Source organism: Peromyscus californicus, unplaced genomic scaffold (assembly GCF_007827085.1).
Source record: "Peromyscus californicus insignis strain IS unplaced genomic scaffold, ASM782708v3 Scaffold_16__1_contigs__length_79575227, whole genome shotgun sequence".
Taxonomy (NCBI): Eukaryota; Metazoa; Chordata; class Mammalia; order Rodentia; family Cricetidae; genus Peromyscus; species Peromyscus californicus.
In genome coordinates this window covers 9,119,722-9,135,953 of record NW_026294458.1, presented here as the reverse complement: position 1 = coordinate 9,135,953, position 16,232 = coordinate 9,119,722, and the positions used below count along the sequence as shown (strand labels likewise).

The 16,232-nt window shown below is 42.1% G+C and overlaps 1 protein-coding gene and 1 gene segment (V, D, J or C); both read right to left on the bottom strand.

Annotated features, from left to right (window-relative positions):
- Positions 1-3,276: 3,276 nt before the first annotated feature.
- On the bottom strand, positions 3,277-6,316 carry LOC128111660 (Ig lambda-1 chain C region-like). The segment is given in 3 exon segments: positions 3,277-3,720; positions 4,905-4,959; positions 6,251-6,316. Coding segments are annotated over 3 exon segments (438 nt in total).
- A 460-nt stretch (positions 6,317-6,776) lies between these two features.
- LOC128111853 (immunoglobulin lambda-1 light chain-like) overlaps positions 6,777-16,232 on the bottom strand; it is a 65,815-nt gene continuing 56,359 nt past the window's right edge. Inside the window, exons 3-4 of the mRNA XM_052740299.1 lie at positions 8,561-8,606; positions 6,777-7,208 (exon numbers count right to left, since the gene is read on the bottom strand). Of these exons, the coding sequence (XP_052596259.1) occupies positions 6,892-7,208; positions 8,561-8,606 (363 nt within the window). The 3' untranslated portion in view covers positions 6,777-6,891. The remainder of the gene's footprint in view (positions 7,209-8,560; positions 8,607-16,232) is intronic.

Genomic DNA, 16,232 nt, shown 5'->3' with positions numbered 1-16,232 from the left:
TAGAACACGCTGAGATACAATGATACCCAACTTCATTTCAATCTCTTTCTTCCACAAAGTAATCCCCTCCAACTTTGGGTCACAGAAAGTATTTCTGTGAACTAGAATAAGACAAATACTGTGAGATACAAGTTTCCAAAATTTCTTCTATATCAGAGGCTGAGGTTTGGAATGTTCTGGCCAGGATCAAACATTACTTTTACCTTCCCTATCACTCTGTCTCATCTTTGAGGATGTCTCCTGATTTTCAGAGTGTGTCACTGAGCTGACAGGTTGACCAGGATCTCTGGTGCAGGCAACTGCCATGTCCCTTGTTAACAACAGACAATGTTTTACACAGGACCTGAATATGATGGACCAACCAAGCTGGATAAGCACTAGACCAAGGAAGGCAGATCTGTGTTAATGATCACTCCTGACATCAGTTTGAGGTCCACACCAGATGAAGTTACACATGAAAGGACATGGGCTAGTGAAGAAGCATGTGGACCAGCTGAGACTTCCTGAACACCTGGCCTTGTTGACAGTTCTCAGGCCACACTCACTCTGCTTTGGCCTTTCATGACTTGAGTCTCGTCCTGAAATCAATTTTGAAACAGCTTCTATTAATCAGAGTTCCTGAGTGTTAATCTTGGGGTCATTCCCAAATTGACTTGAATCTTATACTCACATAGACTGACCATGTCCAGGCTCCAATCTTTAACAACTTTATTCATACTCTATCCATAGCATGATTTAATTTTCCTTTTCTGATCACAGTTTCCCCTCCCCCATCTCCTCTCAGATCCTCATCTCCACACCCATTCATCTCTAAACTCACTCTCTCTCTCTCTCTCTCTCTCTCTCTCTCTCTCTCTCTCTCTCTCTCTCTCTCTTTCTCTCTCTCCTAGAAAACAAACAGGCAAATAAAAAAACTGAATTTTTTAAAGAAATCAATTAAAAAGCACAACACACACAAAAGTCATAAAAACACATAATCAGAAACCATAAAACACAAGCAAAGCAAAGGACCTGTGAGATAAGGAATAGCCAAATCAATATGAGACGAAATATCCTCAAAATCACCAGTGAGTTTGTTTTGTGTTGGTCATCTACTGCTGGACACAAGGCCAAGCCTTGCATGTGGTTTATATACCCCCCAGTGAGACTCCATTGGTGAAAATTACTTTCTTCTTTGCAAGCAGTTGTCAACTGGAGATAGCTTTTTTTGTTAGTTATGGTAAATTATGTTTGTTTTCTCCTATCAGTGCTGGGACCATTTCTGGATTGAACCTGTGCAGTTGCTGTGCTGAACTATTAGAACACTTGACAAGCCCTGGAATTTGATCCCAGAAGTTTTCATATATCAAGGTTTACATTCTTCTGGGACTGATCCTGCTCAAATGTCATCCTGAAGGCTCTGGGGAGATCTGTCATATCAGGACAGTTTCTTCTCTCAACACGTCCCTGTCACTAGTTCCTATCAGGACTTCCCCCACCCCCAAGAATTCCAGTTGTGGGATATAGATATGCCCACTTTTTGACTTATGAATCACAAGCCACATGGCAGTCAAGGTGTCAAGCTTGTCCTTGGAAAGGTAAAAGGGCCTGTTTTCTCATGGGAAGCACTTCTTTGTCCCTTTCTCATTTTCTCTTCAGTATATTGATATCCTCAGTCCAATCACTTCCCTCACTCTGTTAGAGTATTTCTGCCAAGACTGGGAAAAAAATTGAACCCAGGAGACTCACCAGTATACAGCCTCCTACCCTCTGACACCCCACCGTGAGTCTGGGCATAAGCCAATGTTGAATTAAATCATGCTCTGCCACATTGACAACCAAAAGACATCTGACCACTGGGCATTAGGACTAGTCTACTGAGATCACAGCTGTTTTGTGTCTCTATTAAACTTTTAACACATCATAAAGAAGAGAAAATTCATATATCAGGAGCACCAAAACGGGAGATGTTGTTAAGGGTCATATTAAAATAAAATAATAGGAATCCTGTGATAAGTGATGTGAGGCATGCCTATGTGACGATGGGTGTGTCCCCAAGGAATAAGTTAAATTCTGTGCTTACAATGTTACAACAAAGTGATGAAAATGTGTTCCTATAGGTAGTAGCTGGTGGATGAGAGTGGAGCTGGCATTGAATCCAATATGGTCAGGGACACAACCTCAACTTTGAATCACCACCATGAACTAAAGTCAGTTGCTGTACAACATAATCCACTGAATACCCCTTTAAGGCAGAAACTACGGTTTGAATTGGTATGGCTAGTATCTAGTAGTATTGCCTTCTTTCTGCTCATACCACTGTTTTAAATATTCCCTGATCTTTTAGGCCAAGTTACCAGGCTGATTCCTCAACAATAAACTTAGTACGGACCCTGGTCCTGTGTCCCTAAGACCTGGGAATTATAGAACAATGGTGTTAAACAAGGTCTGTATTGCTAGGGGGTTGACCTAGTCCCCTAGTAGGGGCCTGTGATAACTTCAGGATACAGGTGCACCCTGAACTATTAAGCCTTGAGCTAGGGAAAAAAATGAGACCTGGTTGGATGGGGATTCTAGGGACAGTCTTGTTCTCTGTAGGGTACCCAGATATTTAGTCATGCCTGGAGCCTTCAGCCCTGATGTTGTATGACAAATCCCAGAATCAAGTTCTGAAGTAGAGACTTGTCATTGTCTCTCACATTCAGCACTGAATGCCTTTGTTAACATTTGGGCTGGAAATCATGTCTTGTTTGCCTTAGTTCATGTTCACATAAAGGCTGACTGCAGCCTTCATGAACTCCAAATACACTCTATCTTCAGCCTGATTTTACTTGTTTGTATTGATTGTAATAAACTTCCAATTTCCCAGTACTATCTATTCATTTTGACTTGAGTAATAGAAACTGAGATCACAGATAATAGACGTGTCCCAGTCCACACACTGTAATTCTAAGGCAAGATGACTAAGTGCCAATAGATTGTTAGAAATGGAGGGGACATGTTATTAGGTATATATATATATATATATATATATATATATATATATATATATATATATATTAGGTATATTAGGTGAGATTATGGAAGTCTATGACATTCACACTGTATAACTGCATGGTATGATCAGAGATCCAGAGGAGGGCTGGGAAAATGTGTCTGTGTGGAGATGGTACTCCCTGGGGTGATGATGCAGGTTATAACCCTGGTTGCAGACTCCAGGGTGCCAGGACATCCCCACACCACTCTGAATCCCAGTGAAATATACACTAAAACAAATAAGTTAGAGTAGAATTACAAGCTGAGAATGGATATTTTATTATGCATTTCAGGAGCAGGGAGAAGGGCTATGTAGTCAAGAGCAGTAAGGTATACTTGTGCATCATTCAAATCCCAGCCTGTGTGGGTGAGATGAATGTTGAAAGGTCTAGAAACACACTCCAGGGGACAATCTCTTCTCCACAGTGTCCCCTTCATGAGTGACCAGGCAGCTGACACTGCTTTTAGATTTCCATGCTTCTTCTGTCAAGTGCAGGTAGCTGTTAGCCACGTACTTGTCACCCTGTTTCCAAGGTCTAGTGGTGTCTACACCCTGGGTGATAGGTGTACCATCTGCCTTCCAGGCCACTGTCACAACACCTGGGTAAAAGTCAGTCATCACACACACCAGTGTGGCCTTTTTGGTCTTAAGCTCCTCAGAGGATGGTGGAAACAGAGTGACTGAAGGTGTAGCCTTGGGTTGACCTGCAGGGTAGAGAAAGAGAAGGTCAGAATCTTAGTCTTCCAATAGGAATCCTGGAGGTAGCATTTTAAGTGTCTTGAGTTTAGTGACGGTGTTTGAACACACAGAGTACAGAAAATGGGGTATGCATTTCTTCTATATACTCCCTATGTTCTTAGGAATTATGCTCCCCATATTTGTGCAGTAGTTCACTTGATACCTCCCTGCACTTTGACCTTCAACAAAGATAACTGACCTTCACTTTCCTGCCCTTGTAACCTTGTTTCTATTTTTTTAATATGTCTGCAGTCTGTCTGCCCCACTCCAAAGACAGTTCTGATGTAAAACCTCTGCTGAGTCTAAACTTTAAACCTAGGAGTTTAAAGTCAGTGTCTTGTAGGTCCCTGGCCTCTGCTCAGTGTAGCATGGATCTGGGTGAACTGTTTCTCATTCTGCAAACTGAGGTGAGATCCCCTTCTCTGGATGAGTTGTGTAATTTTCATGGATCAGGACCAGAGCTATGTGAACGCAGTTGCTCTGTTTCCTAATCAGTGTCTTAGAGAGACCCAGGAACCCGCTTCCTGACTGCATCTCCAGTCTCTCTTCTCTTGACTTCCTGTGTCCAGAGCTCCCTTACCTTTCTTCTCCTTACTAAAATTCCTGAGTTCTAGATTGGTTACTGCTGTATTCATGGCTTTCCATGGGAGCTTGGGGATCATTTTTCCTGCCTATCCTAGAAACTGAATCCCAAGTTCCACTCTCCAGCTTGTCTGACCTCTGACATGTTATTCACCAGCCTCAGCGCTGAGTGTTCTATGTTCTCCTAATTCAACAGCTGCCTCTCCCTCTATGCCTCTAGCCTTCCTTCCCCATGAGATAGTAACTCACTTTAGCCCTCACAAAGTTCATTAAAGATAGACACTCACAGAGAATGGCACAGCGGAGTACTTTTCAGAGCACTGCATATCTCAACAGAATGACAGACACATATTAACACTTTATCTTTTTTTGCCCTCGTCTTTGAGATTAGACAAGAAAATTGACAGGGAACCATCTGAGGTGAGCTGCAGGAACTAGAGAAGCAAGAGATTATTTACTTAGAATGAAGTTTAAGCATGAAGTAGAATAGAGAATGAGAAATATTTAAACAAAAAAATCATCTCAAACCTTAGAGGTTATAGTAATAGAAGAGGAAAGAGTCACTTACCTAGGACAGTCAATGTGGTGCCTCCGCCAAACACCCAACACTGTGATATAGGCTCCTACAAAAACCCTCCATGCACCTTACCCTCCACTTTCAGCTGACATATGCAGTCTCTGGTGATTCTGGGATACACAGTGCCCTCTGAAAGATCGTGCTTCCCAGGATCCCAAATGTCCTCTGAGCCAGCCTTACCAGAAAGTCATTCATAAAATTTCCACACTTACTTTAGAAGAAGCTCTTTACAGGATAAGAATGAACAGAGAGGAGCCCTTGGTAACAGGTCAAGGAAGCTACTAACTGCATGGAGTCTATGCAAAGTCTTGGGCCCACTAACTCAGTCTCTGTAGCTCCTGCCTGGTGAAGAAGAAAAACAGAGGTCTGAGACCCTGCAGAAGACAGCAGGTGGAGAGCACACACAACCATCAGTTTCAATCCACATCTCATCTTCCTACACATGGTAGAATCATTACCAATAATGCATTACTAAATAATATATGGTCATGTCATGCAATCATTTAATGACAACTTGACTATTACCTGATATCAAGAAATAATCAATAACTTCTTTTGGAGTTAGATATGCTGTCTAGGCATTCTTTCTGTAAACCCGGAAGTATATATAATCATATCACACAAGATACAAGTTCTGGAATGTGCTTTTGTTACACAATATAAGGGAAGAGTTTAATGTTATAGTTGAATCAAAATCCAGTTGAAATGAGTGTTAGAGGTTCCTAGGTGGGATTATGAGAACATTACTATTTCTGTGTTTCCTAATTTTTGTGTCCAAATTTGTCAATGAAAACTTGAAGCAAAAGGATGAGGAAGTGAGTCTCTGGGCAATATCTGGGTACGGATGAGTGCTGGCACTGACCCTAGCAAGGAACACTACTGTGAGGACACTCAGGGTCTTCACTTACAATTATTGGGCACAAACTTTATCATGCCCTAACATCAGAAAGCTGCCATGAAGCACAAATCCCAAAGGTTTTTCCTAGCTCAGAAACTAGGGACTTGGGGCCTGAGGTCAAGCTCAGTGTTGTCAACTGTCACTCTGCCTCATTGTTGAAGAATATTTCTGGCTTGGCAGACTATGCTACTGTACTGTATTAATCCACCAGAGTTCTGAATGTATTCAGTGTCCATACTGTTTATGAGCTACCAAGGATGATGTCTCCAAGCCCTGAACAACTAAATCCTTGCTGACTTGGACAGAGGCTGGGTCACTGAATGTTGATTGTGAATTCCAAAGACCTTGATTGACACCAATCTGAAGTGCACACTGGTGTGCTGATGCACATGAGAGGACTTGGGCCAGTGAAGAGGGTGCCTGATACACCTAACTCTACCCAAGCAACTGGCTTGAGTTTACCTCTCAGGTCACACTCAGTCTTCCTTGAAGTCTCACCCAACATGACCTTGAGTAGTCTGGAATTTAACTCTGAGACCACTTCCTATGAACAATTAATTGGAACCCCTTCAGGAATTGAGTTAGATCCATTTCCCATTGGATGAAGTTATTATGCTTGAGTGGTTATCCCACCTCATGCCCCTGTATAGAGGACCATGAGCACCAATGTTTTGAATTATATACAGAATTGTGGGATTTCCTATGTAATATTAAGTTAGTTGTTTAGCCTGAAACATGATATCTTACTTCAGCTGCATTCTAAATGAGTGTCCCTGCATCACAGGGCTCAGAGAAGAGTGTAGAGCAAGGGAAAGGTCACTCTTAGGGTGATACCCTGTGCATGTTTCAAAGGAGAACTAATTTCTCACTGGGAACCTAAATCCAACCCCCCCACACACACACATTGTAGATTCAAAGGCTTCAAAATTAAACATATAAGGAGAACAAATGTGATAAGGCAGTACTTCTGATCAATGATATTTTATTGAATATTCAGTGGGTAAAAGAGAAAGGTTGAGATTGGTAGCACAGAGAAGAGACCCCATTCTGGGTCCCCTAGGCTAAGGAAAGGCTGGGCTCCTAGAAACAGTCTGCAGGGGACACACTCTTTTCTACAACGTTCCCTTCATGTGTAACTTGGCAGGACAAGTGATTGTGAGATCTCCACTGGTCTGCTGTCAAAGTGAGGAAGCTGTTGGCCATGTACTTGTTGTTATGTTTGGAGGGATTTGTAGTCTGCACACCCTGGGTGATAGGTACACCATTTGCCTTCCAGGTCACGGTTACACTGCCCGGGTAGAAGTCGTTAATCATACACACCACTGTGGCTTGGTTTGTCTTGAGCTCCTCAGAGGAAGGTGGAAACACTGTGATTGTGGGAGTGGACTTTGGCTGACCTGTGTGAATAAAGGAAGGGGATTGAGTCAGGAGACAAAATACAAAATATCAAAATCTCAGTGACTCTTCACTTCGGTCATCTTATTCACCTGGAACTTTCTCTTCTTTGTCATCTGCCCCCTTGAGCCTCCATGAGTACAGCCTTCTTAGTAGCCTTTTCCTGGATACTCTCCCAAGTGAAGTGACCTGGACACTGTCTACAGGCATGACTGTGCTCTCTCCACCCTATTGAATATAATCTAACTTGGAATTTGCCCCATATCAGATTACCCTCCCCAGCCCACCTGCTCTTTATTCCTGAGGTGGTCAGATCTCTCTGGAGAACAGGTTATATTACACCTTGCTTTGAAGAATGATTTTCATTAAGTGAGGAGGCCCCTTCTTTGTCCCCAGCACCCGGGGACACTGAACCTCCTGTTATCTTGGACCACAGAGTTTCTACATCAACCCACGCAGCTTTTCCACCAGGTAGTGTGCTCCACTCAGAGAAGATCTGAGGCTACTCCAGGGCTCTGATGCCTCCTGCACATTTTGACCTGACCACTATTCCTTCTATACTCACCATGTTCTAGAGGTTTCTTCACTCAGATGGAAGAGCATTGCAGTCACTGGCTCACAGCAACAGCCTGCTTCCCTGACAGTCAGTGAGCATTCTGAAACCCCAAGTTTGTTCCTCATTCCTGACCTCCTAAGTTTAACATGCCATTTGAAGAAGATAGAAAGCAGACAATGGAAACACAAGACACCATAACCCAGGGATATGCAGCTTTCTAGACAGAATCTTCCATAATCCTTAGATGAGCAGGATCTGGTTTCCCTACTACTCAGTGCTGTTTCTCTGTCTAGAGGACCTCAGCAGCTCAGTAGAAGATCAGAGAACTGAAGACTATGACAAGCCTACTCCTTCACTATGCCTCTGCGGTCCCCACTTAGGTAATCTAAGTCCCTGGAAGCTGGACGTACATCTCTAGATCCAACCCTTGACACCCTATAAAGATACTGTGGGCTCTGACAAAGTCCTAGTACCTCTTCTTTGACCCAGTCAATGGTCCCCAATGATTAATCTGGCTGAGAACAAGGATGGAGCCCTTGACACCTGCCTGACCCTAACTAAAGCCCGTGAGATCACAGCATATTTATTAGAATCTGAGGCCAGATGCTTCTGATCTCCTGGCCCTTCCTGCAGATTACTCTAAAATACTTATCTCCCCTAGCCACCATGGAGAAGGCTAAGGATGCAGTCCTTAAGTCTGGGGAGGGCAGATGAGAAGAGGTTTCCAGAGGGAAAAACCAGACCTTTCCAAGACAACAAGGGTTGAACTGAATGAGAAGGAGCATTAAAGCCACTTACCTAGGACGGTGAGCTTGGTTCCTCCGCCGAAAACATACCACAGTGACTGAGACTCAAACCAAAACCTGTGAGGCCAGCACCTGTCCCTGTTCTCTGGCAGCTGGGCTGGACCAAAATACTAGCTGGCTGTAATGGGTGGAGCTGTGACCTAACTTGAGGAGAGGTAGATGATAATCCTTTTCTCTGGCTTTTGTCCTTGTCTGGCAGGCCCCTCCATGGAGCTGTTTCTACACTGTGTGTACCCTGCCCTATCTCTGATACTGTCTGTGCTGACAGCAATACAGAAGATCCCAAAGAATCCCAACTGACACATTATTTCAGGTGTCTTTGTTGTGTGCCATAGAGTCCAATGACTTTTAGCCTCATTTTACAGACTGAGATGGTTTTCCTCACAAATTCATATAGTCACACTTGGCCATCTTCTTCTTTGGAACCGTGGACCCAAATGTACATTTGGCCTTAAGAAACTTCCACAGAGAGAATTCTCTTTGAATTTCTTACACACAGAGACATAGCTTATATGTACTTTATTTTTATGGGGTGTTTCAGAATACAGTATCTGTTCACATTCTATTTATCTATACGCATACATACATACCAAACTGTACATATACATGGCCACAAAGTACCCATCTACTTGGTTTTTTTTACATTAGAACATCGGTAGACTACTCTGACTTTCATCTTCATAGTTTTCTGAAACTTCTCACACAAAAGACAAAAATAATCTCCTCTCAAACTATTCTGTAGTTCAACAGCACCCCGTGTATCTCAAAGAACCCTCTCTTTCTCATCACTTTCCTCTCCTTTGTTTCTGAAACTTCCCACATTGTGACTACTGTCTTTCCTTTCCCTTTGGTCTGCAAATGGTTGTTCACTCTGAGACCATCACCAGGGTAGTACCTGCCCTGTCCCCTTCATATTATTACTCTAGATGGCTTGCATTATGCACTCTGCAAAGCCACAGCTGCCCAGAACTCTGTGTGTGTCCTGTTCTTTTTGGCTCCAAATTCAGTTATATTGTTTCTTCTTGAATGTTCTATAGGAACATCAAATTCAACAGTTCCCCAACCAAATTTATGTCCCTGTAATTTGATCCTCTACAATGCCTTCTTTTCAGCAATTTCTCTCCAATATAGAGCTTGAAGTCATCCCAGGATGTTTTCCTTTCATTGAATCAACATATATTTTTTTTGTTATTCTACACAGCATAGCATGCTATTAAAATACTCAGAACACAAAGACCAACACACAGCTCACACCAGAAGCTCATGATGACAAGAATCCTTAGGTATTGTTGAAATTTGCTTCTATCTCTCCATAATTTTTAAATTAAAACAACCAACTTCATGTGTATATATGTATGCATGTGGCTTTCTGTATGTAAACTTAGTACCCCTGGAGACCAGAAGAGGGTGTCATTCTTCTGGAGCTAGAATTATAGGGCATTGTTTGACATCCAATGTGGGTCCTGGGAACTAAAGTTGGGCTTCTGTGAGAGTGGTAAACTCCCTTAACCTTTGAACCTTCTCTCCATCTCCCCAAGATTATTAATTTACATTGGAAGATTACCCATTGTGTTGAGGCTACAATTTTATTTTTTCCTCCATGTTCTTTACCTTATTTAAATTCCATCCAAATGACAACTTCCACTGGTTTAAGACTTGTACATAAGTACTTTTTTAATATATGAGCAGCATAAATCTAACCCTTCTTTCTTAGTAAATAATGCATACATTCTTCCTTTAATATTGGAAAGAAACTTCCTCAGTCAGTAATTCTTTTAAAAATTACAATATTCTTTATACTTAATGCAAATCATTTGAATCAGAAACAAGGACAAACTCCCACTTATTCTTTCAACATTTACAGTATTTCAAAGATTCTGAATATTCAGATCCACTGAAATAAGCTTGGGGATATGAATGCATAGTAAAATGCCAATCAACAGAGCAATCTGAAAGAATCAGCTAAGGAATCACTGAACTAACATGAGAAGTAAGTGGCTGAATGAAAAAGCAGCTTATAAAGTCTACAGAGATCCTTTAATGATGTATTAACATTATAGAAAATACTCTAGAAATAAACAACATAGAATGTCATATAAACATGATGTGCTTTGTAAATAAATTACTTGGCTTTTTAACATAAAGGTGAGTCATCAGAGTACAATCTTGTTCCTTGATGAAAATGCTGAGTATTGTAAGATCATTTCTTTTCAAATTAATCATATACTGCACCAAAATTGTAGACTTCTTGAGAAACAGGGAATTAATTATAAAATCAAGCAGTAAGAACAGTGGAGAATAGGCATGGGTAGTTGGTGCATAGACCAACATGACAGTTTCTACCTCATTAAATAGAGAAGTGTATAGGAGGGCAGATGGAGAGAGAATTATTAACTTTAAAGACCTTTTGAAAAGTCATGTGGAAACCTACTACTATAGAAGTTTCATAAAATATGCAAATATATGAAAGTAATTTAACTAGAGTTACCTAAAAATGGGGGAGACAATGCCCCAACTAGACATATTATGCCACAGAGTAAAACTCACAGGACTAGCAATTGACTATATTTTGTTGAGTCATTGGTCAAAGAATCCCTACCCCCCTGCAACATCACAGATCACTACCAAGGCTATTGGTTCCTCTCTACAATCTGATGGTATCGAAGTCCTGTTATCGAAGACAATGCTTCTTATGTCATTGAGCAGAGAAAAACTGAGTTTGGTGCCTAACTAGAAGCTGCACCTCTACTAATTAGTATTCATTATGCTGGAAGGTGTGTTGCATGCTATAGAGGAGAAAGGTAATCATTGATGTCACTTAACTACAAACTATATGGAATACAACAGCAACCTGCCTGTCAGATATACTGGTGCAATAGTGACACAGATATTATGGGAGTGATCAACTATCCTGGTTGGAATTAAGGCCCTCTCCATGAGATGGAACCCATACCTGGTACTATGAAAGTGGCCATAAACCTGAGATTACACAGGTCATGAGCCTAGGGGAAAATCTACTATTATTTTTTTGTTAAAGAAGAAGCAGTAAAATGAAGTTTTGCAATTGATAACCACTTGTAAAGAGGAAATCAATTTTCTCCAAGGGAGTGACAGTGAGCATCAACCACACTCAGGGCAAGCCCATACCCAAGATTCACTGGCCAACACAAAATGAGCTTCATGTTTTCTGTATGCTTTTTCTGTTTTGTTTCAGTGTTTTTGTCTTAATGGTTTGTTTGCTTGCTTTTGTTTTTGTATTTTTTTCTTAGAAAGAAAATAACTTGAAATTGAGTGGATAGGGAAGTGGGAGGGTCTGAGAATACTTGGGGTAGGGGAAAGAATACCATTAAAATATATTTAAATAATAATAAGAATGCAATTGGGAGCATTCAGTATGCTAGGGTTGTAATTTTGAAAAGATTTTCTTACGTTTCTAGATGTTTCAGAAACATGCAATTTTAATAAACTATTATCCATATGTTTTAATAGCAATAAAAATAACCTTTACTGGGTAGTAACTTTATGTCACATTCTGCTGCTGGGTAACATGATTTTGAAGCTTTCCATTAGATTGCTTATGATGGATGTACTATGATGTGCTCTTATGCAGCATTTATATGATTTCCTATTTTCTGTCATTACTAATAATGTTGAGCTCACTCTTCCTGCATATAAGTATTTGGTTACAGGTTTCATTATGTTCCTTGCTTAGGAATAAATCATAGAGTAGAATTGTACCATGAAGATAAATAACATTTCTTTTACAACTCATTCCTGTTCCTGAATTGGCTATGCATTTAAACCCTCTAGACAGTCTTTAAGAATGCTAATTCTTTCCATGATAATTCCAATAATCCTTACTTTAAATCTAATCACTTTACTTCCTCAGGGATCTTGGCCTGGGGTTAAGTGTACCTGAGCCCCTTTCACATCTCTGGGCTGTTGTGTGATATTTTGTTCTTGCTTATAGACAAAAGGGGGAATGTTTTGTAATATTTTGCTTGTGTTCTGACGAATAACGTTTGCCTGGAGATCAGAGGGTGGAGCTAGCCACTGGTTAACCATAGAGGTCAGGGGATGGTGGCACACACCTTTAACGACAGCACTTGGGAGGCTCACACCTTTAATCCCAGCACAATCAGGAGGCAGAGACAGGAATATAAGGTGGATAGAGACAAGATCTCGCCTCCATTTGGTCTGAGGATTCATAGAGGTAAAAAGTCTCTAGTGACTGACACTCTGCTTCTTTGTTCTTTCAGCTTTCACCTTCAATATCTGACTCCAAGTGATTATTGATAAGACTAATTAGGATCACACTTCAACAGGCTGTGCTCTAGGTACAATGTCTCTCTATCAGTTTCTTTGGTTTCTGCCTCCATCCTCAAATATGACCATACAGTTTGCTATTGGAACCAACTTTTCCAAGAAACAGTTCAACTTTGGTGGTCACCTCTTGTACTGGCTGGTTTTGTGTCAACTTAACACAAGCTAGAGTCATCGGAGAGGAGGAAGCCTCAGTTGAAAAATTGTCCCCATGAGATCCAGTTGTAATGACATTTTCTCAATTAGTGATCAGTGGAGGAGGCCCAGCCCTTTGTGGGTGGAGCCATCCTTGGGCTGGAGGTCCTGGGTTCTAGAAAGTAGGCCAAACAAGCAGTGGGAAGCAGGCCAGCAAACAGCTCCCCTCCAGGTTCCTGCCCTTTTGGGTTCTTGTCCTGATTTCCTTCAGTGATGAACAGCAATGTGAAAGTGTAAGCTGAATAAACCCTTTTCTCCCCAATTTGCTCTTTGCTCATGGTGTTTTGTTGCAGCAATAGAAACCCTAAGACATCTACATAAACCCTTCTGATGCCTCTCTCACACCTCAAAGCAACAGCTCTAACATTAGACTTCTTGATCCACTAGCTCTTCCCAACAGCTCCCTGCTGTACTTGGTGTCCTGTTCTCCCCATTCCAATCATTGCTTGTTTTATGGGGTGTTCCCAGCACCACCCAGTACTCAAACTCTGTAATGCTAACATTCTTTTCCCTTTTGTTGCTCATAAAATTGAAAATTGGTTTTACTCTACAATGGGATAGGCCCCTTTGCTTCAGACACACTTCCTCCTCATTACCAGGCCTTGACCCCAGTAACCATTGATGAGTACTTTAGCAAATGAAAGTCTTATCCTTGGGGACAGACCAAGTCAAGCACCATTCCTTTTCTATAGCTTAACTGTCTTTCCCAAAATATAAGCCAGTAATGGTAATTTAACTACATGCTAGAGTACATGTCACTGTGTGCCTAGCCTTGGGCTCCATATCAGTCACCTTTCTCCAGAAAGAAAGGGCATATTAACACAATACTCTCTTGCAATTCATTGATGTTGAATTCCTGGGAGTAATGGCACTGCCCAAGGATGCAATGACAGCCAAGGAGCCCGTGGCCCTTGGCACTGTGCAACATGCAGCCCAGTAAAGGGACGTTTATTCTACATTATCATCTGGAACCCATAGCATGGCAGAATCCCTGGCTAACTAACATAATGATAGTGCATAGCTTAAAGGAAATAGATGAAGGAGGATGGGCAAGAGGAAGATAGAAGAGAGAGTATGAAGTTCAGCATGAGGAGGGGAAGGAGGAGAGGGGAGAAGGAAAAGGGAGAGAGAAGAGAAGGAGAGAGGAGAGGGAAGGAGGGGGTAGAGAGAAAAACAGCAACATCCTGTGCAGCAGTGGACACTACCCCTGTGCTGTGCACCTGGCTTTCTGTAGGTGGTTTCTCTCTGCTCAGAAGACTCGGGTGAATGAAGTACTATCACTGGCTGATGAGATTCAAACCCAAGATTACTAATATTGTAGCATGTTAATAAAAACTAAAGTTATTGTAAACAAATCTACAATTAACAAAATGCTAACACTAAGCCAGAGTCTACCCAGACATTCCTCACAGACAGGTCCTTCTCACCCTCCCTTGACATTACTTTTCCTCCACGGGCCATTGCCTGACATAAGCACACATACCTGTTCTTCAAGCTCTGCAGACTAAGGGACTGCTTCCTGCCCATGCTCCTAGGCCTGCATCCTGCTCCAAGGTGCTGTCAACTGATACAACAGACCATGGTTGTCATGGACACACTCACCAACAGAGTAGAAAGTATTTCTTAGGTAATGGCCTAATTCTTTTGGAGTCTCACTCCCCATATCCTGGTCTTCACCTGTGCTCAGGGTCACAAGTACCTCTTGCCCAACCAGTGGGTGGGATTTCTGGAGGAGATCCATAAGACTTGCTGGTGATGGCTGCCCCAGTACACAGAGGTCCACATGGCTTTTGGCCCCACCCTCAGCCTGCCCCTCCAGGCCCTGTGATTAATATTCTCTAGAGGTCTATCCTGGGGCATGGGGATGGTTATAAACTGTCTTATTGTGGTTGGGATCCAGAGCTCAACTCCTCCCCTGGGCATCAGTCAGACGGGTCCTGTCCCTAGGGACCTGTGTAGAACAAAGCTGACCAGCACAATTTTCTGGTTCCCCAAGGGGTACTCTAGAGCTCTGAAGCTTCTCCCAGGTGCCCAGAGGTTGCAATGAGTTCCTCCAATGGCTCGGGAAGACAAAAGCCACTGAAAGCTTGAGCTCAGGGTTCTGGGGAGTGCTGGACTTCTCAGATCAGTCCCTAAGGTGGCCCATGGACTCTGTACTCAGGTCAAGTGTGATCAATCCCTCCTTGTATAGAATGTCTCTGCCTGTTCAGCTCCTGTCTGACCCTCTCATGAGTCTGACAAGAGCCCATCAGACTGTGACTCTATATAACTCAGGGGAGCAGTAATAGTGAGATCATGTTGAAACTATCAGCCCCAGACTTCAGGGTTTTGTGTGTGTGTGAAATGGAATGGTGTTCTGCACAGGAGGGTTGTGACCGTTAATGGCTGATGGTATCTGCTGGCTCCATGCTGCTGTCTAGTGTATCTGGCTTTGCTGTGAAACAATCTTGTTTTACACTATGAATATGTATTACTCTCATTGGCAAATAAAAGCTGATTGGCCAGTAGCCAGGCAAAAAGTTTGGGCACAGTGATCAAACTAAGGATACAGGGAGAAAGAAGGTGGAGTCAGGAGTCAGGAGGAGACGTGGAGAAGCAAAATGAATGTGCCATGCCATGCTAATAAAGTTACCACCACATGGCAGAGTGTAAATAAGGAATATGCGTTAATTTAAAATGTAGGAGCTGGTTATAATAAGCCTGAGCTATTGACTGAGCATTTACAATTAATATAAACCTCTGTGTGGTAATTTGGAAGTGGATCCTGGGATGGGAAAACTCCACCTACATGGCTTCCTTGTTTGCTCTCCTCTGACTTTAGGCTTCTAAGGAACTTTTCAGGAATCCCCTTGCAAGTGTCCTTGTTCTGTAGACATCAACAAGAATCCAAAGAAAATAAAGACAAAATTCACTATTGCTCTAGGGGTTGGGGTACAAAGTGAGCTAGAATCCAATAGGGATCATGTTCCATAAATTTTCAGCTCCCCTACTATCAATAATTTTGTTCCCATATCCTCAGTGTGCCAAAAACTGAAATGCGCTAGGCATTGCTAGTGGAGGAAGGGGATGATCATGTGCTTTCGGTTGGACTCGAGTTTGAATCCCAGGAATATGACACACAGTTCAATGAGAATGGTGACACTTTA